Raw genomic sequence first — 27,074 nt, 5'->3', positions numbered from 1 at the left:
TATATATATATCGAAGTATACCTCATAATTTTAATACTGAACATTTTACTTTAAAGATTAGTATAATTTGATAAACTCACTTAGTGCTTTCCTTAGAGTAGAAAATAGCACTGTGTGCTCGAAAGATAGTTTATACAGCCATTTTCACGTGTAGGCCTATGGTATGTAGCAGTCAGCTTCATAAATAAAATAACAAGTAGAAAAGCCTAAATGGCAAAGTTTTATTCAATAGACACGGGAAACTACAATTATATTACCTCCTAAATATATGTTCTTTTGAAAATGTATAATAATTTGGACAGGTTGGCAAAGACTGCTTGTGACCGAAAATAGATAATCTGTATAGCCATGATTATTAATACAGTCAGAATAAAACATTCACAAAAATACACAACAATAAATAATTAAATATGGAAAGCATGGTGGTGCTCTATAAGCCCAAAGGTTGTTTTTATGGAGGTCCACAACAAAAAACAAAACTAAGCGAAACCAAAAGATAGGCTACCTTTAAAAATCCAACTATTTTTAATTAATATAAAACCGGTATAATAAAACATAACAATTATAGTAAAAACAAAATGAATACACAACCCTGAAATTGTCAGCTTAATACGGTAACATTCTTGGCACACAGTCAAACAACTTGAAAATTATACTAGTTAATTGAATAAAAGAGAGCGAGCAAGTAACACTAGAATTAAACCATGACTGAGTACCGTACCATGCAATTAGGCCGATTTTAATGGAAATAACACTTATTATTTAAAATCACATTTTACTGGAGTTTATGAGAAGTGAAGTAACACGATGGACTATGGTGAATTAAACAAACTTTATATTGGGCATTTAGCTCAAAAATTAAAATATGAAAGTTTAAAACAAATATAATGCTATCTATTTTGTGGATCAAGAAAAACAAAAAATCTATTTTCAATTTTAGTTTATGTTAATAAAATATTCTTATTTTGAGTTTTGTATTAGTTGTAATGCGGAAAGTGAATGTCCCCTTAAATACGGTGTCCACTTTATAGAGATGTCTTTACTGTACAGTATCCTCGTGGTATCACAGAAGAAGTTTCATACGCAGCTTGTATGGTAAGGAGGGGTTACGTGACAGTACGAGGGGAGCGAGCCACCCTATGTTGCTGGAAGCTAATGTCCGGCCTTGCATATTACATAAAAACCGCCGATAAGGCTAAAGGGACGAAGCCTCTCGTCTTCACACCGCAGCACACTAATGACATCATTATCATTGTGTGTGTCTTTAGGCAAAGCATTACATTTTTTGAAAAAATTCAATCAATCAACTAATTGATCAATAAATCAACCAATCACCAGGTACCCATCTAAACATCCATCTAATTGATCAACAAACCAAACACAATTCAACCACCCAATCTATTCCTCAATCAATCAATCACATTTGCATGTAGGCCTACAACCAAAAAAGGTTTATATGCCAATAATAATTCTAATAAAAATATGCGAATGAACGAATAATTTTAAATTGATTTTGAAAAAAATAGTCATTACTTTACTTATAACTGGTATAGGTTATTCTACTTCGGAGTCGCTGGATCATGATTGGGTTTATGGATAAATTGAATCGTTTTAGTTAACTTACCTTTATCCCAATGCGGTTCACTAATGTTCAAATATGTAAACAATTCAAAATCCTGTAGATAAAGTACGGGGATAGACTCACTTATTTTTTATTAATTGTTTATTTTGTCATAATTATTAAAAACACGCCGAATCTGGTTCCATAGAGACATGTTTTTTACCAGTTTTTGATATAGGCCTGGCCTGTGGTGTGTGTATATAGGCCTAAATAAAAATATGCCGGTGCCTATTGACAATATCACGCGATTATCAAATTCAATTCAAACTTTATAATTTACATGGTCTATAGTACGGTAATGTCGAATAGTGGATAGCATAGTTTTTAAATAATGATGATGTAAAATCCTAGGATTATGAAATAACCAAATAAGTCAAATAGTCGTAAATACTATATAAAATACATATAATAGGTACGGTGCGTCATTAAACAGTGCGTGTATGCTGCAGCACTGTTAAACCGGCATGCCTTCATTTCACCAATGATTTCCCGATGCGGTGCAATAACTCTCTGAAGGTTGAAACGTAAATATACGGTAACGTACGGAGCATTTCGGATTAATTCACACGAGAGGAATTGATATTTGGTATTACCGTACTAACTCAGTTGAGCTATAATTAGGGATTGTATTATATTTCCTAAGAACACATTTTATTCAATAAAACCTTTAGTTAGGCCTATACAATATTGTTTGATAAACGTTTGCATGCGTACGGTCACTGTTCGACTCTTCTGCCTGCCATCCATTCTGTAGCACAAAATGTTTTACTGCTGTGTCATTTAGTTTTCATACTTTCATTTTCTTTATATCCTGGGTGTGCTTGTAATGTGATTATTCTCATCATATCTCATTCAGTCACAAATTATTTACACATTCGAGAGAACAAATTGCAGCAGAGCTCCATGGATGTGCGAGATGATGAGAGTGATAGCACGGAGGCTTGGATAAGTTGAGTAGGCCTAGTCATGAGGTTGCGCGTATCATTAAAAGTTCGTATCGTGAATTATCATTCGTGAAAGAGTGGAGAATAATCACTCACTTAAAGAAAGATCAGCGTGTCTATTTCTGTATTTAAGACAAGTAAAAAATAATCACCATGGTAAATCTGAAATATATGGCGGAGGGAAGGATAGCATTTCATAAAATCTGTAGAATGATTTTTAAAAATCCTTAATATAAAAAAAGACACCTAATGTTAATTTTCTCTTTGTCCGTGTCCTTACTTGCTACAAGCACGGAGGAAACTATTTCCTCCATGCTACAAGCAGGACTCCACTGGAAATAGGTCTCAGTTTCGGGGTCACAAAACACCGAAGAGAACAAACCGATTTAATATTGTGATTTGGATATAAAATTACATTACTCGAATGCCTTTCAGACGGTATGCGCGAGGAACATGTATGTTGTTGAGTGACAATAATTTAGGTAGATTAAAAAAAAATTCAGCGTATGATCAACCATCATCCCTCGTCTGTCAGTAAACGTGCATGACCTGCCCTATAATGCATATCAACAAACCATTTATGTTATTATATATCTTCACAGTTATGCATATTATAAGTACCGTATAACTGTATATCTTGTAACGTAACCCCCCTATTACTAGGCCTATAGCGTTTTCTTAATTTAGTGAAATATTGAAAATAGAAGCATTTTTGACACAGTTGCCATTTGGCACGTGTGACTATGAAAAACAAGCAAACATGAAAGTAGGAAAGTGGCAGAACGATGGAGCGCGTCAATCGATAAGTGAGATGATTGGTCAGTTATGCCTAGTTATTCAGACAGCGATTGATCACGTGTTTGAAAATCTTTAGGCTGTGTACCATTAACCGATAATTAAATAATAACAGGTTTTCAATTTTCCATCAATGCATCATAAATAATATCAATGTTGATTGAAATTGTAAGTTGAAGTGGTTTGGCAGTGTAACCCCCTTGTCAACAAGAATTATGTTCTCACAAAAGATAATATTTTCAGTAGGCCAAGCATAATAGAAAAAGTCAATTAATTTATGTCAAGATATTTAAAGTACCAACGAAATTAGAATTGATGAAGGTTGATTTGTTAAATGGTTTTTAGAATATTTAAAAAAGTTTATAAAACTTTTCAGCGGGTGTAGCATATCATTCGGGAAGATCTTGAGAAGCTATGATGCACAGTTGGCGAAAATAGCGACGATTAAAAGATTTTCAATAGCAAGAATTGACCGATATAAAAATTGGAAATTGAATTTCCATTGTTTTTAATTTCCACTATAAAAGCCGTCCTCGGTTTAGAAACCAAGTAAAGCTGTATTCGTCAATAACATTACCAACATTCATTGCCGTGATTGCTTCAACGGCTTTTCTTCTAGATTAGTTTACTATGTTTAGCAGTTTTTTCAGCACTGGAACGTGATTTATCTAATTCAAAAAGTTGGCACCGATCAGAAGGTCATAATCAATAAGATTACATTTAAACAAGCACATTCACATGTTCTTTCATTACCAAGTTATCAACAACAATGATGATGTTGTTTCTACATGTAAATCATATCCATTATTTTGATTATGTGTTACTGCACGTACATACAGACCTATCTATGTTGAACAGCGTTAAAACATCGCCTTAAAGATTATTATATATTTGTTTTAAAGCAAAATACAACCCTAACTTATCTTACAGATAAAACTAACCACCTCCATGTTAAATTCTTAAGCTCCACTGACCACCCAATCCCCCTCCCCCCGCGCCCCACAACAAGAATTTGTATTCGGTATCAGGGCGCCAAAGTTCTGCTTGACTTCTGGCACTCATAGGAACCTTACCCCAGCCTTAAAAGAATCCTGTTTATGGGTTATGTGTGCATGTGTGGTGGCTATGTACGATACAGTACCTACACTGTAATTTTGTAAGCCCGGAAAGAAACGTGACGATACAAGATATTTTTACAGTACTGTACAAACAAATGGGCCTAATTGTACATGTTACTCATTCTTCATTGCAGCCCCCAGTACATGGATGAATAAACTAATACATCCATGGCCCATATGTGTTATAAGACGTTTATGGAATGTAATGTCTGTGCCGTATGTTAACTGTTAGTATGTTTCCCCTCCTTTATTTGGAGATTTCACTTGCTCTTTGGTGTTAAAATAAAATAGACAAATGTGTTCAAATATTGTAAAGGAAAAAAAATAAAGACAATGGATTAATTTGCAAAAATATGAGGTTTATTGAAACGACTACTGTAACTTCGTATAAGCGATAAAAACTTTCAATACTGTACTATATTTACATTTAATATAAAGACAAGTTGAACAAAAGACATTATGTAGTAAACGTTTCAAGTTTAATTAATACAATAATCGATCATAAATATTTAAAAAAGGAATAGAGATGTTCAGCCTTATGGTTATGAAGAATGTTTGGACAAAAATTAACTTTGGTCAATGTGATTCGTGTACATTTTCCAACGAGGAAATAATAATATGAAAGACCTTCATGAACGAAATATAATGTTTCAATATAAAATTGTTTAGTAAGACAACGTGGAAGAAATAATTTACCCAAAAATCTTTACACTTTCATTGACATAAATAAATTCTTACAAACACTATTATTTGCTAACCAAATTATGGACAATCCAAAACCACTAATTTGTTTCAGGAAAAGAGTATCAAAAGCTGATCACAGTGCTACGTCATCGACAGGGTCTTCACCTTCGGTATGGAACGCGGATTACGCACTAATCCTCATGAAACTAACACAACATCAACTTCAGGAACAGGTGTTCAAATGCGATTTCAATATAAAAATATCTAAAAGAATTTAATAGCATCATATTGTGATTAGATGACTCATCAAAGTCGGTTTGAACATGATTATGATGACTATTGTTTAGAATCAATAACTCGGAATGCAACATATCGACGTATTCTTCGCCTCACATACCATCATATACCTTCAATGTAAAATCGACGAAGATTTTGACTTTTTTTGTCAACCGTTGATTTACATTTAGCATTAACATTATGCATCGTACTTCATTCAGCGTTCATTGTATTCTTTAATGATGCTCTGCAATTAAATTTGCACCGAGACATCTTTTTCAGACCATATCAATATTGCGCAATAGACCAAAATTCCATACGATATTCAAAACAGCCTCTTGAATTGGCACTAGAGTACGCACAGTTGTCAAATGTTTAACTCATTCTCAAAACAAACTATTGACTAATTCGATATGATATATTAAATTTAGAAATTATATTGATTATCATTATAGGCCTACCATTTAAAAAAAGGCTCAGTTATAAAAAAAAAAATCTTAAACAACTTTCACATCTAGGGTAGAAATTACTTAATCATCTACCTAAACGATGAATTAATGCATACATCACGACGGACTTGTGCTTGTTGGTGATATGACGCAATGTGTAAAAGAAACAAACGGCGATCATAACTGCAACCATAATCCACCATTAATGCCACTGCGGTTCGAATACACATAGAACACAACTGTGGAATAACTTGATTGTTCTTCCCGAGGGAGGAGAGCTCAGTATTGGACTATTTTCATGAAAGCACGAATTTTTGGGCTGGCAGGTCCCGCTGCTGGAGCCCCGAATGACGACGACACCGACAACTGAGGTAAACAACACGTCCAGTTTTAGAATAGGTCTACTTCACCTGCAAATAAACAAAAACAAACCCATGTTACGAATAGTTAACATTATTACTGTAGCTACTGTATTACATGATCACGAAAATAACCAAATATAATTTATTTGACAAGCAAAACATTTTCCGCGGATTCACTAAATATTAGTACCGTTGTCAAAATTTAATAATTAAAAATCAGAATTTAACGAACTGTCAAATTGCACATATCGGTTCATGAGCTGCCGTTACAGGGCCACTACAGTAATACTAGAGGGCGTTATTAAAATACTGACTTCGAAAACAGAGACCTGCTCGAAAACAGTGACCCCAGCATTCGAAAACAGAGACCCGGGCATACGAACGAAAACAGAAACCCGGCATTCGAAAACATTCAAAATGTTCCATAAAAAAAACAAGTTAATTTTTAAACAGTTATTCATTACTGTTATCACAAAGTCACATGATTGTTTACAATCACTGATCTCTTAATCTGGCTGCCATAACAACATTCAGAACTAAACAGTATTACAAGCTTATCAACATCAATTTCTTCTATAAATTGATCGTTTCTCGTTTTAAACCCACGCAGTAGATGTTTTAGCTTACATACTCGTTTTAACATTGTTTATAGAGGTCTATCGAGAGTATATTAATGTGTTGCCTTTCATCAGTGCAAATCCCATTTTGTTCTTTTACACTGCTGCTTTGAGTGGAATGTAGGACACGTTACTCCCCAAGTTGTTATTGTGGGAGGAATGCAAGTCATACAAGTCCCTTAAAAATAAACATTACTAAACTCTAACTTAACCATGGTCTTGGGAAGTTTACTTAGGAGTTGTAGTGAAATGTTCGTTAAAATCAAGGAAACAGCTTAGAGTGATCGAAACTACACTTGATGGCTACAATCCTAGCCCATATCCTACTTCTTACTGGGAAGTTGTATATTCCCACGGATTTCATAGCAAGTTTTTTGTGTTCGTAAACAACTGCTAAGTTATTTCTTTGGTGAATCTAACCACCAACATTAAAGGGATTCTCCAAATATAAGCTCACGGTGGGATCAAATTTGCTGAGATGCCAAGTAGATTAGGTCACTATTGCCTTATAAAAAAAAGCTACACGGTAAATCAAAGATGGTGTCTGGTTTAATGGAAGAAGAAGCCGTTACGCAGAAGTTCTCTAGACGACTAACACTGTACATATTTAGAGCCAGGCTGACGCTATCAAGTAGGGATATTTTTTACTATTGTCATAAAGCATAGGCCTACTTGATAGCATCAGCCTATGCTTTATGACAACAGTAAAACATAGGCCTACTTGATAGCATCAAGTACGCCTATGTTTTACTGTTGTCATAAAGCAGTAAATTCCCAAACAAATTTGTATGTGGGTCGTGTAAAATCGGAAGCAAGCCCCAGCACATAACACAAATTGATAACGACATATTCATAACAAAAAATTGATGGCACAGAAATATATTGACAATAGCGACAAATTCGACGGTTTTACATTATATGCTTCGATAAATATACAAAACAAAGTTTATCGAACGAAAACATATTTTGAAATTTGCAGTTTAATTCTGAACTGAATTTCTTAAAACCATCAACATCATTATGTGGTAATGTAAGTGGTGAATTTTGTATTTGCTGTTGGACGAAATAATAAATAAATAAATATAAATAACTCTTTTAATTGCTGCAATCATTATATATTTATTTAAAATGTTATTATAAAATACCAGTATTATTGCATTTTATATGTAACATATAGTATACAATATTATATAAGTAGGCCTATAGGCCTATTATGTAAATAAATTTTACTTTTCTTGATGTTTTAATTGTTGCTATTTAGTTTATTATTTTTTAATTATATACTGATTTTATGTAAAATCAGTTAGAAACTAAAAGTTTTGCGAGACTTTTAGGCCTATTGGTTGTCGGGGTAGTTTAATGGGGTTTTTTTTCCGTACGGCATTTCTATATAGGCCTATAGGCCTAAATGTGAAATTTTGTAATTTATTTCTACAGTATGTGATATTTTGATTGTTTCATACACATTGCCTTTATATTTTTGAAAATGTAAGCCTATGCCAAAAAAATTAGATAAAAACGGTAAATAAAAATGAAAAATAAGTTGCTAAAGTAAAATATTATTTGTATACCTATGTCATCCTTTTAGTTTATAGCTGGTGAAATACTCATAATATGCCTACAACCATTTATTTACAGAAATAACCATAAAAAACATAGCCTACAGGATCCATGGCCTATCCTATGCGTTCGACATTGCACATAAATGGTTGCGAACCTCTAGGCGTACACTGTTGCTGGCAGTCTATAACTATTGTCTCGGCTCTTCTATACCGTAGTTAACTTATTTCTGGTATCGAAGTAAGTAAAGAAGCTTGTTATTCTATTAAAATAATAGATTATTACTATTCAATCGATACATATCTAAAAAAAATAATCAAAAGACGTAGTAATTAAATACTATACCGTATACAATATCAACGAAAATGTACACAACAAACATACACACAGCCGCATAGGTGAAACCAGCTTTCACAAAACGCATTTATCCTGCCTCTTCAACTCACTCTGGATTTAATCCTTAGACCCATTGCAAAGTTTTTCTTTATTTTTTTGCAGCGATTGCAGATCACCAGGTACAGTGAGCATAGGTTTAAGCATAGGTTCAGAATCAACCAGAAACGCGTGCTACACTGTTGCCGTTACCAGTAAAACTCTCTCATGGGACAATGCCATAGAATGTCTGACGAAATAATTTGACATTTTGCCCTATTGAATTTATATCATCAACCATGAGCACTGACAATAAAATTAACCATGCAATTCCATGAAATTATGTTAAATACATGTAACTTTAAATAGAGGATGTTTGCGCTTCATACAGTAACTTAGAATAAGAAAAATCTCATTTCAGACAATAAACATAAAAAATGTTATGTCATTTATTTGAATACAATAAAGGGCCGAAACAGCTTTCCAAATTTGTTTTATGAAGTTAATTCCTTTTATTGGTACCGTTTTTCTAAATGTTGTTATACATTTCGTTATTGTAAATACGTACTAATTTTTTTTTAATATAGTTCTGTGTTTTTATTTTACTTTGCCACATTTGAACTGTTTTCCCCATTATTCGAGATTTTCTTTCAATAAAAATGAAGAAAAAAAACACCAAATAAGATGATTTGAATTGCTAACTACCGTACGTAAAAACCAATAAAAAAAATGATATGAACGATTAAGAAAATCGAAATATTAGAAACAACATGAATGATAAATCATAAAAACCAACATTCATATGAACAAAAACATAGACATTATAAATTCTGCAATCGCTACCAACAAGGTAATACAATTATGATGTTATGATACAATTTATTAGGACCATGGTTTGTAAGTAGGACTTTGAATCATTTCTTCTTTTTTTGTATTTAGTTATTCACAAACAAATAACACATGTGTTATAAAGTATAATTGGATATTACCGCTGTAGTTCAAAGGTGGACAATTGAATAATTCTTCGTTTATTGAATATAATATAATAATAACTCATTTGATTGAGCTTGCAAAAAATTAACTGCTACAGAGCAGAGTATAAATGTACAGCACTTTTTGTTGGTGTACTCTATAAAAAAAATTATAGACTTACTGTGTGTGGTAAGCCCAACCGTTGTGTATTTAAGACGATCACTTAAGTTTACTATATTATCAGATACCCGACAAAACAATCAGTTTTTGCTAATTCACTTTAGAAAACTAAAATTCTTAAATATTGGGTCTATATTATTTTTCGATCTAAATTTATTGTTTCCCTATGAAACTAACAATAGAAACCAAATTACTGGGCCTATAGACATATGCTTATGTTTTTAGGGAGGAAATATTTTTATATATACTTTTTATCTTCAACTACCGGTAATAACTTGCTTTAACAGCCCTGAAATCGGTAGACATTTTATGTTAAAAGATAGAACATAGACAAAATATGTCATTATCGTTAATAGAAATAATATAGGCCTAATACCATAATATCATTTTTAAATATAATACATAGTCCCTAGATCACTTTCGGGGTAAAGGAATTTTGTTGGTAAATATGTGATAAATAAAATACAAACGGAGAAAATTGTATCTAGTTCAGCAGAAACTGAAAAGATTGTTGAATGCAACAACTCGTCGGATATTCCTGCTTAGTAATTGTCAATCGGTTTACTTTCGGTCAGACAAATTAATTATAAGTTGAGGAGCAAAGTGTCGTCCTTAATAAATCTTTAAATTATGCTTGGGATAATTTAATACTACTTTATATCATAAAGGGTCTGTACAATTATTCTGGATTATATCAACATATATTTATTAGGTTAAAATGTAATGCGAAAACATTATCCTGCTAGATGCTTCTTGGATAACCAGTGTAGTTAACAACCTTCATGATTAATCATAGATACTAGTTATGTTTTAGTTATTAGATCAGTGGGCTTATTTTTAAAAAAGGAAGGAAGAAACATAGAGGTAATGGACAAACCGCAGGATCGAATACTCAAACACGATCGAGTATTATCGATATTATAATGTCATGTCACAATAAAATTATCGCCATCTTTATCATCATCATCATCATCATCATCATCATCATTTTACGCTATTATCATCATCATACAATATTGTTATTAGGCCTATTATTATTAGTGTTAATCAGTAATACGGTATATTTTAACAAAGCCTGACTAACACCCATTTCCATATTGATCAAGTACAATATTTAGGCAATAAATATTCCAAAATAAAATTTGGTGAAGTTATTGAATGAACATTCTTAAATAAGAAATATAGTGGCATGTTCCTCCTCCACTAGCATGTACGTCACATAAGCCTAAAATTAAAAATTCCTTATAAGCAAAGCCCATGTCATGTTCCAGGCCTGGATACGACCACAGTACAGTAGGTGTGTGTGTTTTTTTGCAAACAAATTTAAAAAGTGGCCTCATCACCTTTTTAAGAAAGCTCGGATGAGGAACATATCTATTTTTATTTGGCCTAAAATATTTATAGAGATAGCCTACTGATATTGGCCTGTATTTGATCTACTAATCATTAAATGGTTATAGTTTTGACAAACAAAAAAAACCCGTTTTTATTCCCGGTTATTTTCCAAAAGGTAGGGTAGTAAGGTGCTGCTCCTTCTTTACAGAAATGGTTACTTACAAACTTTCATGATCTGGTAAACTAAATCAGTTCAGTGATGGAGTTTATAAGATACCTAATAAAACAGGTTAGTGTAAACAAAATGTAAACATTAATGAGGAAAGCCACTGGTCAAGTAGTAAAAACAAGAAGCCAGCATACATTCTTTAATTCAGTAGTTGTACATATAAAACTCTAAGAAATGCCTACAGGGTATAATTAAAATGCCCAGCATCAGATTGTCGATCGCAAGACAGACACAGGAGAGGTATCATTTTGCTCAGCCTTCAAGTCGATGACTTTCCCAGAAGAACAAGATACTTGTAAAGCTTCGTTCACATACCACACACAAACAGATAATCGGACATACGTCAAATTAGCAAGATGCTAAACACATAACTAATGTAGATATAAATAATCGCCAATGTCAGTCAAGTCATAAACAATGTCGAAACATGAATTATATACGGACATGCTTACAACTATGAATCAATTTTTACACACCTGTGCAGGTACATCTATTTTAGTATTTATGATATATTGGGCCTGTTGAATATAAGCTTGTATGTAAAAGCTAGACAACATGCCCCATACCACAATTAGTCCTGAATTACAAGGAACTTGTATATTGTAGACATTACATTTTGATTTATTAAACGTATATCTTTCTAATGAAGAAAACAATGGCATGATCTTAAAGCTCACGTCGATGTATCTCAACATCAGCGGGTGCTTTAAGTCTACACCGAGCTGTTACGATGTTAAATAAAATAAGCTTTAAGGAGATTTGCTATTAGGGTATTTGAAAACAATAAAACATAGGCCTATCGCTTTAAAGACATGGGTCAGCTCAATCTTTTTATGGAACAATAGTTTGACCAGCTAGGTATTTAGACCTTTTCTTTATTTTGGAATATTTCACTTTACCAAATTCGCTAAATTTCTTCGTGGTCTAATCTGCGTTCTAACAGTGAGGTTTCTACATGGTTTTACTAATCAAATGTTCGTGTTACGTACGGTATAGGTTGTTAATGTTTATACATGGAGGTAATATGTTATACGTCCATGGTTTTAATATCTATCTCTTTCTTCCGGATAACAGTGAGAGTGAAGTTATTCAATAGCACATCCCACCTTTCAATATTCAATCAAGTGAATTTTGCCTCCGGCTGAAGACCCTCTGTTCGGCCTGTTGATAACTGGATGAGCGACAATAGCCAATACATACATTTTACAAGATCTCGATTGCTTGATAAGTCATCGTAATGTAAAGAAGATCATATTTTGTTTCACAGAATTGTTAGGAACGTTGTGGGCCTATACTACACTAAAAACGACATCCTAAACCATAAAATATGCACGTAGAGAATTTTTGATTCGTATAAATATAAGACATATAAAGCATGTGTATACATATACAGCTCATTGATTTCATAATTATTCTAATAATTTACTAGGAATTGTACGTCTATTATTATTATTATCATTATTATCATTATTATTATTATCATTATTATAGCTATGTTATACCATGAAGAACATATATTAATATATTCTCTCGGTGGTTACCGTATATTATGTTACATGTTACACGCGATTAATATTATTTACCGGTATGCTCTGGATTTTAATTCCGATGGTAGTTTGATTGACATATTTTTCTTTTTGATTGATTGATTGATTTATTTATTTATTGATTGATTGATTGTTTGATTGATTGATTGATTGATATCGTCCTACATATTTAAGAAATAGTTTATTATTTAACATTTCTCTCTTCACATTTATGTATCTTTTTATCAATCATACCCTGTAACATCGTTGTGCCCTGACTACCGATAGGTCTTCGTACTGTAAATACAAACCTGTCGGTTTACATCACCAACAATGACAGTGTTGGCCTCAGAAAAGATGGAATGGGAAACACTACAGAAAGTGGTATACTAATGTAAACAAGTGTCAATTTAAAGGTTGATGGCTTATAGAACGAGAAGGCTTAATTGAACAGGATTCTCTCTAAATCAAAGCGGAAAGCATCATTCTTTAGTTTATGAAGCGCAAGTCCAACAATTGTCATTCTGTGCTGTCTGTAAATTTTATATATAAATAGTAATTTCATCCCACGGGTGTAGATAATAGTAATTCCATCCCATGTGTCTAGATAATAATATACATCCCACATGTAGCGTATGTAGGTCTAACTCATGTTAAATTGCATTCGGACAATTAAAATTATTGGTACCAAACATGGAGAAATAGCTTTAATAAATTGCACTAAACATTATAGAACATCGAGTATTGCTTTACTTCAATTAATAAGTGGATTTAATATAATACGAACAAGGAGAAATAAAACTGAGAAAGGAAAAGGGTTGAACAGCGGGATAGTAAGCTCGGCGCAGCGGGGTATCGATGCGCGAGTTGTCGTGTATCAAGGAGGTATCTAGGCCCACAGGATCTAGGCTACGAAATCTCAAGATACTCCTGTCATTGACAGTTTGACCTACTTCACTCGATAATCATTCAATTTATCTCGTTCAAAATTTCCTTGAAAGAATTACGTCTTAATTTTACAATTCCCTCTTAATTCGTGTATTATATATTCTAATTTTGTATTATTAGATTTCAAATTTTGTGATACAACTTCTTGACTTGATGAAATAAACATTTCAGCTAGGACCATTAGTACAGTTGGGCAATAGCATGGAGGCTAACTATTATAATACGTTACAGTAAATAGGTGTTGATTTATGTTATTTGCTAGGTTTTTGTGTTTATCTTAAGGTTTGGTTAAATTTTATATTTTATTGGGAAAGCTATAAACTATTGCAAACACACAGATTTGAAAACTAGTAATTTAGACTAAAGAAGGACTGTTGTATCTCGTAAAATAAACCCATGGATCAGATCATTTTAGTTATTACTGATATATCAGATATATTTACAATACAACGAAAATAGTTGTCAAATACTATTGTGTTAATAGTATTTATACCTACCATTTTATTCATCGGACTACCGTTGCTGCGCCATCGAATTCCATGCTCCTTCCATTCTCCAGACTGAGAAAGCATAACTAAGTCTTTCGTGGGCTACATAGCTACAACTTGCCATTTTATTGTCCGTTTCATCGCTTCGTAACACTTGATACAAAAAGTCGATGTAACGTGAAGCGAGTTTAAGAGTTTGTATTTTGCTTAGTTTATCAGATGGTAAAGTGGGAATTATCTTTCGTAAGTTTGAGAAAGCATCGTTCAATGATTGAGTTCGTTGGCGTTCACGGACATTGGCCATAACACGTTGTGTTTGAAGTTCTTCGTAACTTTGCCCACTGATTTTCCGCCTCTTTAGATTAGATTCTCCGCTGCTGTCCGGACTTCCGTGTGAACTTGTTCTATCATGATCGTGTTCGTCCTCAGAATCTCCACGAAATCGTCTTTTCCTCGATACATAATGTTGATGATAGTTTGGATGTTTGTCTTTCATGCCTTCCTCCGAATCGTGGCTGTGTGGACTATGTTCTAAATCCAATGAACTTACTTCACCTGGTGATAGTTGTGTTGAATATAGGTGGTTTTCATCTGGGTCGACTTTGAATATCGGCATGGCGCTTCGAAACATACAACTAAATACGTTTAAATAAGTTTGCAAATGGCGTAGTATTCCAGTAACTGTAGTAACAGATAGAAATTGGCCCTATGTTTGTATTGAAGCACAATTCCTGACAGAATAATATCGTTGTAACCACGATCGTGTTTTTATTAACTTTACTCATGGGTTTCACAGCAGGTGTATGGTCGAGTAACTACTCGGCTTGCTTTGCCCCGCCACATTCAAAGTGGGCGGGACTACGATTTGAAGTCAGTTTGACCCCGCAGGCGCTCTTGTGTCCAATGGCTGTCCTCCCTAATACGTTCACCGATGCTATTATAGGTGCAAGCGCTATACATGCGCAAGATATTGAACCCTACTGAGCAGGCGCCGAAGTCTAATAAAGCCGTTTAGGATCAATGTTAGCAAGTCACCAGTTCATAGCAACGTCAGTGTAAAGGACTGTGATATCATGTTTTTCTATTGTCTTTTTTCCTAATTACAAGACAATTTCATTACAGGTTGAACGGTGGGAAGGCGAGAGGACGTTGTGCTTTGGTTGTAGGCTAGGGCTTGTTATCAGCAGGCAGCAGACCCAATTTGTACTGTAGTAGTACAGGCCTATTTATTGCAATGGAGTTACAAAGTAATTTAATTCCGTTCTAAGGATGTACTGTACTTACTAACTAGTAAGGATAGTTAAAGTATTATGATGTGTAAAGTTTGAATAATGAAAAAACAATCAGAAAAAACAATCAGAAAAATACAGGATATTTGATGTTACCTGCATGTGAGAGTTAACCTAAATAAAATTTAGATTAATGTAGAATACTTTGATGATGACCTAATTGTATTTTGTGAACTACCTTAGAGATGGCCATACTGTAACTTTCATTTTTGGGGTTTTTTCAGTCAATGCAAAAAATAAACAAATCTCTCTGTTGTAAATTGGGAAAATAACAGCGTCCATAGGCCTACATACTTGCCTCTTACGATGAGTACGAGAGAGCCTGGGCCTACCTGGTGCCCAGATTAAGTTTGCCAGTCTGATGGCCGATAAAAACACACACATGACCGTCCGCTGAGGAAAAAATGTTTCGGTTATCTTGTGTATTAACTAATATTTATTCTAAAATATTGTCAAACCACAATATACCTAGACTATGTAATTTCTATGTAAATTATTAATATAGTCTCATCCGAAAAACCTTGAAATAGCCTATTTTATGCGGTTTTAGGGAATGTAGACAAAACTGGCCAAAATAAAAGTGGCTCCTGGAAAAATAGCCCCGGTAAAATTGGTCCCAATAGGCCTATGCCGGTAAAATTGGCCCCTGAAAAAAAAATGTTAGGCTTATGTTTATCAAAACTGTGATGAGTCTTTATTTTATAAGTGTTTGCAATAGGCCTATATGGTACCGGTATATGCCTAAAAACAATTTGCTGTTGCCAAAATATAGGCCTCTATTATTATTTATATGAGTTAAATAATTTTGCATATGAATGTAGGCTGGTTTTAAATCGTGAAGTACTGTATTCACAATAATAAGATTATTACAATAATACCGGTACCGGGCTATTTATCCAGAGTCATTTTTAAATTTCAATGTAAGATACCACAGAGTCACGGTATTGTACATCGTTAATAAATTCGGTGATATTTGAAATTTTCAGTTCAATAATAACGATGCAACAAAATGAACAATATGACAACCGAAATATACATCTCGTGTATATAGAAGACATAAACGAGAACAAAATATACTTGCAGGCATATTTATCGGTACAGTATTACTATTTATTATGTTATACGTTATTATACCGTACCATATTATTACTATAATATTACATTATATTATTAAGTTATATAATTTTAACATTTTAAATATTTTGATACTTAAAAATTTTAACTATAAACTTCACAACCTCTGGGCTTAGTTTTAATTTCATCGTACATCAATGAAATATAGAATAAAATATTTTCATAATATTATTACGTCTTTAGGCATTAGACCTACATTATTTTATGTTATGCTATATTTTGTTAGGCTGTTATATTAGACTAATTATATATTTTCATATTTTGTTTAGATAATTCATTATTCACACAGGTTGTGGATGGATGCTTTATCCGTGCCACATGCTACGGTACCAGTCCTATTTAATGTTGTCTGTTCTTAATTTTTGTTTTTTAAAAATCCGTATCATTCATTCAATTATTCGATCAAAAAATTATTTATTTATTTATTTATTCATCCATTATTTCCTTCATTCATTCCATCCATTAATCATTCATGCAGTCAATCATTCATTTATTCTATCATCCATTCATTCTTCAATACAATTATTCATTCATAATAGTTTCATATAGACATGTTATAATTATGAAATCCGTATCATTCATGCAATCATTCATTCATTCAATAAATTATTTATTTATTCATTCATTCATGTATTACATTCAATCATCCATCCATTCATTCATTTATTTTATTATCCATCATAAATCCATTCATTCTTTTGTCAATACCTTAGTTTTAGTTGTACTTTGTCTTTTCATATGGCCTTTCTTATAATTGTAAACACGATAGGCCATGTCGTCTCTTTATCCGATGATTATAGTGTACATTTACTTATTATCGTAGGCCTATACACTCAAAATATATGTAAGCAAGTCAAAGGAGGACAATATTTTACTTTCGTGATCATCACCTCCTCAAAAATTTGTGGGGAAAAATAATAATTATTATCAAAAAGAAGGCCTATGATGTAAGCAATACTGTGATTAATATTGAACCTCGTGGGATATGCGCAGCTTCGGAAAAGTATGATTAAGAATTCGCTATGTTAAGAGAAAAAGGGTTAATGTTTATCATTGAATAGGCCGATATATCACATCCCATGTTGTGATATTATTATTCGAGCTATCACGAGATTTTAGTAATATTATTGGAAGGGTTAATTTATTCATAATTTGCAAAAGGACCTGGATGTTCTTAGTGCAATGAACGATTTCTCGGGATTTCCTTATAACTCTGTGTGAATCATAATGCATGTCTTTGTGCGTTGTGAATTGGACTCCCGGGAACAAGCTTGAGCTGGAAATTCGTGTGACAGATTTAGTCTCTAAGGCCAAACGTTTTTTGTCAAGTTGTGTTCCCTTGACTTTCCGTGAGTTTCTTCCCGTGTCGATGGTTGATCAGCGGTGAGACGGCGCAGCGGCACGCTAATGTTCAACTGTGCGGCTTACGCGGGCTGTTAGATGGGTTAATTACATCTCGTGAATTAATCGTTTATCGTACAGTCGTTTGGTCGTACCGTACACCAACACACATACACACAACCGCACATACACACCAACATAACTAGATTCATGTCTCCAATCAAAAGAACCCAGTAGGGAACTCATGTTTCTTGATATATAGTAATAAACTATTCGATCACCTCAACAATGAGTATTGCAATACTGGGTGGTTGGTACAGCAGGCAGTCGCTTCCGCCGTTTGATTTTTTCCCACGTCTGTGTTATGACAAGTAAAATGTTACGGCAACGTTTGTATAGAGTTGCAAGGGGCATGTGACAGCATGCACTACTTTATTTCGCGTATGAATTTCTAAATTTATTTGTTTTTTGAAACACGTAATATAATATCTGTAGCGTTCAGTGAAAAGAATTCATTGTTTCAAAATACAAAAAGAGTTTTAGGCTCACGATTGTTTGATTCACAAGGGTTTTTATTCAGATAACAATCGACCTACAAGATCAGTCTCCCGTTCAATTACAGATAGATGAAGAGATAAACACGATTTAGAAAATGAAGACGGAAATATAGACATTGCAAATGTCTTCACGTATATTGAAAAGAATTGTATCTAATGTATATTAAAATATTCGGGTTTTTTTTCATTGCGCTTTTGTTGCCGAAGTGCGTACTCAGTTTCGCGATACACATTCAGGTGATTTGATGATGGCGATAATGATGATAACAATAATGGTGATTATGGTATTGGTGATGATGTTGTTGATGATGATGATGATGATGATTATGATAATGATGAAAAATGATCATGGTAATGATAATGGAGGCGGTGATGAAACGGGTTCAAACTATTACTCATAAGTGCAAAAATTGAATTTCAATATAAAATAGTTCCCATGGAGATTATATTTCACTCTTTTCTGAGGAAAAATTTTAGTTTCTGAAAAATCAGTTAAATTTACTCTGAAATTCACTCTTTTTCACGTATTGAAGAGAACACTGCAGACATTTATTACACTGGCATTTTGAGAGCACTATTTAAGCACAGAAAATACCTTTCTATGTTATAAATGTTTTGTAACATAGAGGCCTAATAGGCCCCCATTATAGGCCTTTCATATTTCATGCCTAATGTTTATTATTGTCTTTATAATATGAATCTTGATAAACCAATTTATTTACTTAAGACATTTCGATCTGACCACTTCAATTCTTTATCAAGCATTGACCAGCGTGGTAATATATTAATTAGGCCTGCCGTATAGGCCTTATTGTAATCACTCCCAATGTTATAAAATCAGTTATTAAATAAATGGGTAGGCCTATGCCTGCAAATGACAATGTATCTAACCCACGAGCCTCCTTTCAATTCCACTGTAAACTTATTAGGCCTATAATGATATAAGATCGTACATGAGACCTAGGCCTATGTCATTACATATGGAATGAGTTCCAACCACTGAATTAGATAATTTGTTTGACTTTTCCAATCGGAAAGGAGGTTGTCTCCGCTCTCACCGTTACATACAGTGTTCATGTGAGGCAACTGATTGTTCTATAGTAGTCGCTGGTTTTGTTTAGTCTATATTTGTTTTCATTTTTAAGGCGAATTCCATTATTAACACAACTAAAACAGAAAACAAAAATATTTTTAATAAACAGCTAAAATACCCAGCAATTTTATAATCAGTAAGGTTGATGACATTGGCCAAACCCTTGATAGGATTGTTGGATAGCACGATTCCGCAGCACCTTAAAACTTACATTGACCAATCAACACGCGTCTCCTCGAATCACAACTTGAAGCTTGCTTGAGGCTCAATAAGATAATGAGTATCGAATCCAGCCAACGACCGACAAATAGCAATCATTCTACGACAAAAATAAATAACTCTTAGAAATCAGTTCACTTATACCAGTTCACACTTATTTTCATTTTATAAACAAAAATTGATTTAATGTATCCTACGTTTGTCCGATATTAATGTCTTGGTTCACACCATAAATTAGACTCATTGGCGAAAACGGTGTGTATAAATAATTTAATTTTCTCCCGTGTGGACCTAGTTTCAAATTAAATGTTATAATCCAACGTTATGCCGTAAGCCTTGGGCATTTTTTTTTTGCGAACTTTGGACGGATTTCTTTTTGAGGGGGGCTTCTTTTCAAAATGAATGCCGTAAATTTTGGGAATTTGTATTATAAAACAATAAATAAGGCCACTGTAACATCAATCTGTACCAGGAGTGTATTAACTGGCATTAATTCACCAACTACTGCATGGACCAAGCTTGTGAGTCGATTCATTTTTTAAAATTTATTTTAATTCATGTACAGCGTGTATATTGAACTATTTCGAACAGAAGCCTATGCTATCTTCGAGGCTAAATTTGCAACCTAAAGAGGGGGATTCCTCTCGAGATTAAGCCCACTGGGCTTCAATTCGATGATGCTGTTAATATTGTACTCCAGTAGAACTACATTTTTAGATGTGTATAAGAGACAGGATTTGTGCGCTATATAAAACTACACTATTATTATTATTATTAACTTCTTTTTTTTTAAATTTTAATTTATGTACAGTGTGTTATTGAACTATTTCGAACAGAAGCCTATGCTATCTTCGAGGCTAAATTTGCAACCTAAAGAGGGGGATTCCTCTCGAGATTAAGCCCACTGGGCTTCAATTCGAAGTTTTACGGTATTCCACCAAGGTATAGTGCGTGGTTAATAATACAGTCCGTACGCTTTCAAAGCATTAATTCGTTGTTAATAATAATATATTCGTTAAAAAAAGTATTCAGAAACATATCCTCAAGCAATTAGCTTCTTCACAGTTTAATGGCCCTAGTTTATAGAAATCAGACCGAAGTCTAAAATGTAGAGCCTGTGTTATTTTTGTAGAAAACATATGGTATGCCTACTTGGAAAAAATTAAACTAATAATTGTTTATGATGGACATTAGGTATAGGCCTATACTTAATATAATGTTTCGGTTATTAGGCCTATCTGAAGTAATCACAACCATAAACAGGCTTATATTTCTATTAATATTTAAGCCTGTAATGTTTTAGTGCTTAGAAAAATTTAATATACTCTAGATACGTCCGAGACTATATAATGTACACTACCGTATTTATTCGATTAAACGCCCCGCTTTGAATATATCTTTATAAACGCCTCTCAAAAGCCCCTCCCCCCCCCACACCCTTTCTACTGAACGATTGTAATGGCAACAGCATCATTCCCAACAGATTCTATTAATATTGTACTCCAGTAGAACTACATTTTTCTAACCGGGATGGGATTGATGATCACGCAAACATTTAGACGGTAATTATGTATTGTAGTTCCACACATTTACAGTAAAAGTAAGGGGCGTTCATTTTACAACAAAAACGCCCCCTCAAAAACCCTTCCCCGGGGCGTTTATTCGAATACATACGGTATAATAGGCCTATAAAAAAAACGCTTTCAAGCAAACAAATTTGAACATAAAATGTGTTAATACGTTACGATAAAGGTAAAGGCCCTATACATTTTTACAAATTGTAGTATGTATGAATCATTGTATATATTTTCTTTCTGTAAATTTGCCGTTTTCCCGCACCTGGATGGGAATTATGATAATTTTCATTATTTTTATTTGATGTCTTCGGTATGAAACATAAAGCTTATTGAATCGTTGCAATTCAATAACCAATCAATTACTTTTTAATGTTATCTCATTCTGAAAATTAAATGAGTCATGGAACAAAAATAAAGTTTGCAGCTCAACAAAAGTTTAAAGAACAGTGGGCGCGCGACGACAGATTGACCCATCCTTAACTTTAAGGTGTCTAAATAGATATACAAGGCCACTAAACCACCAGTGGTAGATACGGACCACTTCTTAAGAACCGATATAGACCGGTTGTCATGTTTTGTTTGTATTTCTTGTGAATTTCCGAGTAAAATTGAGCTTAAGGGACCCGTGTGGAGACACTGATTGGTGTGCTCAACCACAGCCAAGTTTCCAATGAATCACTGATGCAGACGGCTAGCACGTACCTCCTGGACAGTAAACACACACCGAAACAAAGGTGGGGCTGTACTCTCACCGTTTCATAATCTATATATAGACTTACGGATCTAAAAACGACGCGTTATGAAAAATATGACTCATAAGCTAAACATAATTCAAAAACAAGGCATATAAATATTAATGACATTAGTCGTTTTTAATGAATACACGTTTCGTCTACCAGACGACTGCACTATGGATAAGCCTACTTGTAATTCCGATGAGGCGCCTCCGGAAACTTCAATCCTTTCCTTTACTATACGACTGGACGGAAATAGAACTAAATACATGTTTGCAACGTGACATTATTATTGTACTACTTTTCGTTTTATAATAGAATAATAACACCCGCGGTCAATCAATGTAACACGGCCTGCGTCTAGCATATAAGTTATTTATGTTTCGATGTCCTGTACCAGGGACTTTTAACTGTACTATCAGTCAAACGACAGGAAAATAGCTAAAAAATAAAATAAAATAATGAAAAGCTCATTTAAATGGACCAAATAAATTATTAGCTTCAACCAAGAAACAGATCGAAAAACACTTCACCATTTTACAAACATTTTAATTCAAAATCCTTAAATTGATTACGGTATCCAGCCAATGTTTAAGGATGTTTGTTGTAAAATGTCTTTTACAGATCGGTGAAAAAGGTTTTTCTTTATCTGTTTCTTGGTGGAAGCATGGTGGAAGCTAATATTAATTTATTTGATTCTTTGAAATGAGCTATTCTATTTGTTAGGTATTTTCCTGTATTTAGACAGATACTAACTAACATCTTTAAAAGTCATTGCCTGTATATTGATGAATACCACCACTAATACCAGTCATCTGAAAGAACCTGTGCATGTAAATGTGTTCTAAGGGTCGACAATTAAAAAAAAATCTCGTCATCAATAATAAAAAATAAATTAATAAAATGAGTGTGGCACACATTATCCCGGTGTAAGATAATGTGCGCGTCACATTCAATGATACCATATGTGTCGTACGGTATTCTTGACAAAGTACTTGAGTGTCGGTACCGTTGGCATTAGAAAAGAGGGGTTAAGTTAAATAGAAGTTCGTACATTCACGATCTGAGAGACCTATCTTTCTTTGAAAACGGGAAATCGGCATTTTCATTGACGTAATTTTAGCCAAATACTACCGTATGAAGTGTCATAACTGGACTTGAATGGAAAGTATGGAGTGATAGAAAACAACTCTTGATTAGATTTAGATACACGTTATTTTTTGATTATTATTCATAGGCCTATTTCGTTATTTTTCCTCTACAGGATAGGACCAAGCCTAGTATATTTTTACAAATATATACCGTATAGGCCTACTCATAATTAATGCACTCCCATTGTTTCATTCTTCAAATAAGTAATATAAACATACTATTACCGAATGCACTGTATTTCTGTAATTCAGTTTTTAAAGTTCATTCTCCGCTGTCCATCATGGTTAAATTAAAAACTTCCTGATATATTGGTTGAAGTTTGACATGACGATGCGACTGCGTCCATAAGTACAGTCATGACACATTTTCAATACAGACTTAAGAGTAAGTTTTAAAAAGTTACCATACTTGAGATTTACGCTACATACGGTAGATCTAGGATATAAACATGCTAACGTTATTCAGCCTATCAGTTACATTTCAAGTTCATTAACGGAAAAACGTGCTTAATGGTGATGATAATAACTGCTCTCATTGATCCTTGTGAAATGTTGGAAAATAAAAACTTACCGTACTTGATTAGATTTTCTTAGATTTTTTAGATTACTTGACTAAAATATTACTAAAATATTTTGAACAAAGAAAACATAGGTTTGTCACACGGGAGAAAACGTGGAAATGTCATTACAATTAACGTCATAATAACGTTATTCGATCCAAAACGTTTTGTAAAACCATAAATACATATTTCGTTGCAGGAACGTTGTGTTAAGGTCATTTTATACATACTTTAACCTATAAACCACTGACAACGTTCGCGAATGTTATAATAAAATAATCACGGTTTTAGATTGTTGGGTCTATAATTAGTAGCCTATGTCTATCTAGTTGTACAAACATTGAAGCTTTTGATCAAATTACTTAATTCGTCTTCAAAACTTTTTTCGTTACTTCGTTGTTGCGTTAAGCCAATAAAAAGGAAATAAATGCTGCTAATGTCATTCAGATAAAGAAGGTCCCGGGATAGCGGATCAAAAGCTTACTGATAAGATATTTGCTACCGTATTTTCTACTACTGGATTAACGCTAATGAACACATGTTACGGTTTTGCTACAAACAAGTTAATACATAATTATTAGAATGGTTGTTAAGCCTATCTTTTTAATTACAGTTGGTCGACCAGGACATACTTCACCTGTATCAAATCGGAATGGTCCGAAACTCACCTGTTGACTTCCTATTGATTTGACTGCCATATATTTGACACTCTCAACGGCTAAAATGTCATCTATTTCACTATTGAATCAGGAAATGCAAGGGCAGGGGTGGATTCAAGGATAGTACAGGCATAATGGTTGCCCTAAATGTTTGCAAATTGAAAAAAAAAATGTAAAAAATAAAGTTACCGGTACATTTAAAGGTAAGTCTGACGGTGCAGCTTTCGAGCATGTAGAGGCAGCGGGGATCATGTGGGGCTATGGAGCCATTCCACTAAAAAATCCCTAATATGGGAGGAGGATACCCTTCCCAAACCTTTCCCCCACTCGGTGCTTAGCACCGAGTGAGCCTCACCCCCTCCCCTAAATTTCATCTTGGATCCGCCCCTGTCAGGTGCTAAAGCCCCTTTTACACCATCTATTTCAAACTTCTAGACCTGTCACCGAAGGGCGGTAGCCTATAGGTCTACCAAATCAAGCTTCAATTTAAAATAAGAATAGGCCTAAATAATACAATATAAATATGCTTAAGCCTAGTATTAGTTAACCTATCGAAGTACCATTTGTTAATTGTCAACATTTATTATACGATTATACGAAATTCCTATTCATAATGAACTACACACGCTTGCCTATATTTAGAAATACCGATGTAAAACCAGAATCACCGTAAAACCAAGGCCACAGAAGTCTAATTGTTGAAAGAATAATTGCTAATTCAACTAATTAATAACGTACTATAGGATTCAATTAAGGTACTTTAATATTATATTATAAGAATTAAGGCATTGACATTACTTAATAAAATAGGCAAGCACATTTCTTTTTAAGTAGGCCCTATCATGTCTGTTTATCAATTACGGTACCGGGTATTAGTGAAAACAATTGATTCCATTGTACATGATTTTCTGAAAATAATAGAGAAAGTTAATTAATCAACTAATACCAAATGGTAATTATATTAAGTACCGGTTATTAAGTAATCACATTAGAATTGCTGATAATTAACACACAATTAAATAGATAGGCAGCGCTAAGTGACATAAGTACAAGATTGGATGCGAACAACAGGACGTCTCATAAATGTTTTTGAACCCTTCAAAATATAACGATGACAAGTCCAATGGAGAGAATGGGTTGCATTGGCTGACGGCCATCCATCTGGGCTAACATCTATAGGAGTTTGTACCGTACCAAGTTTAAAGACATTGCCTTACCCATCTATTTAACTATCTTTGACACTTTTGAGGCAATGTATGCAATAAAGGAAGTTATACTCACATCGTTTCCTTATTACATTTGCCCTATCAAATCCCTCAGTCTATTTCATTGGTTTCCAGGCATAAGCAAGAAACAACAGCACAAGAAAACACCGGTCTAAAAAATAACAAACATATTAGTTATAAGTGCTAACTTAGGCCAAGATACATTATTTCTACAAGTACATTTCCCTTAGTCGAATGTAGGTAAGAATGGCCCCGGAAAAAATGGCCCCAGAAAAAATGGCCCCGGAAAAAATGGCCCTTGAAAAAATGGCCCTGGTAAAAATGGCCCCATATGACAGGTAGGTAAAAATGGCCCCAATGAAAAATTCGGTAATAGAAATGATATATTTTTTTTAAATCTTCAAATATTTAAATACTGTATAAGCAAGAATTGAATCAAGAAATAAAAAATGGCCCTCAATTATAAAATTCAAGAAAAAAAAAATTAATAATAAATAAATAAATAAATGCTGTAAAATACCCTGTAGCAAAAATTTAATTAATAAATCAACATAAAGAATATGCATATTTGAGAACAAAAATAAATTAGTTTTTGCTACAATGCTGTAACTTACAAAGCAACTTTTAAAAAATAGTAACATTGCATGTGTTAAAAAAGACACTGTTAAATTAGTATTAGAAACCTTTTAGTAGGAATACATATATACAGTACAGTAAAATGTACAATAGTCAGCGAGTTCGTCAAACGAGGTATAAAAAAAAGTCTTGCCTTGGGTAGCATCTTTTTAAAGAAAATCATTAATTTCATTAAAAAAAAAAACACAAGTTACTGATTGATTAAATAATTCTATTTTAAATAAGAAATGATTATGCACAGTAAAGGTAACATAAGACAACATTTAAAAGATCATTATATTAGTGCTACTGAAACTGTTAATTATTTCAAGGTTTTATCTAAGTACAGATCCAAGTTTGATTACTTAATTAAAGAAATGCTTTGGATCAAAGAACTGAAACCTACACTTAACAAACAAACTGATTCAGTCAAAGCCAAACTG

General features: G+C 33.4%; 1 protein-coding gene and 1 long non-coding RNA gene across 2 annotated transcripts in view; both read right to left on the bottom strand.

Moving 5' to 3' along the window:
- Nucleotides 1-14,501: 14,501 nt before the first annotated feature.
- LOC117108316 (twist-related protein 2-like) lies at nt 14,502-15,092 on the bottom strand. The gene has a single exon (XM_033250292.1). It carries the CDS (start codon nt 15,090-15,092, stop codon nt 14,502-14,504), a length of 591 nt encoding a protein of 196 aa, XP_033106183.1.
- A 9,663-nt stretch (nt 15,093-24,755) lies between these two features.
- Nucleotides 24,756-27,074, bottom strand: part of LOC117108300 — a 4,751-nt gene continuing 2,432 nt past the window's right edge. The window contains exons 2-3 of the long non-coding RNA XR_004445352.1: nt 26,072-26,167; nt 24,756-24,933 (exon numbers count right to left, since the gene is read on the bottom strand). This is a non-coding gene — a long non-coding RNA (uncharacterized LOC117108300). The remainder of the gene's footprint in view (nt 24,934-26,071; nt 26,168-27,074) is intronic.

Source organism: Anneissia japonica, unplaced genomic scaffold, assembly GCF_011630105.1.
Source record: "Anneissia japonica isolate Jap-2015-1 unplaced genomic scaffold, ASM1163010v1 scaffold426_len1935630_cov189, whole genome shotgun sequence".
NCBI lineage: Eukaryota > Metazoa > Echinodermata > Crinoidea > Comatulida > Comatulidae > Anneissia > Anneissia japonica.
This window is presented reverse-complemented; position numbering and strand designations above follow the sequence as displayed.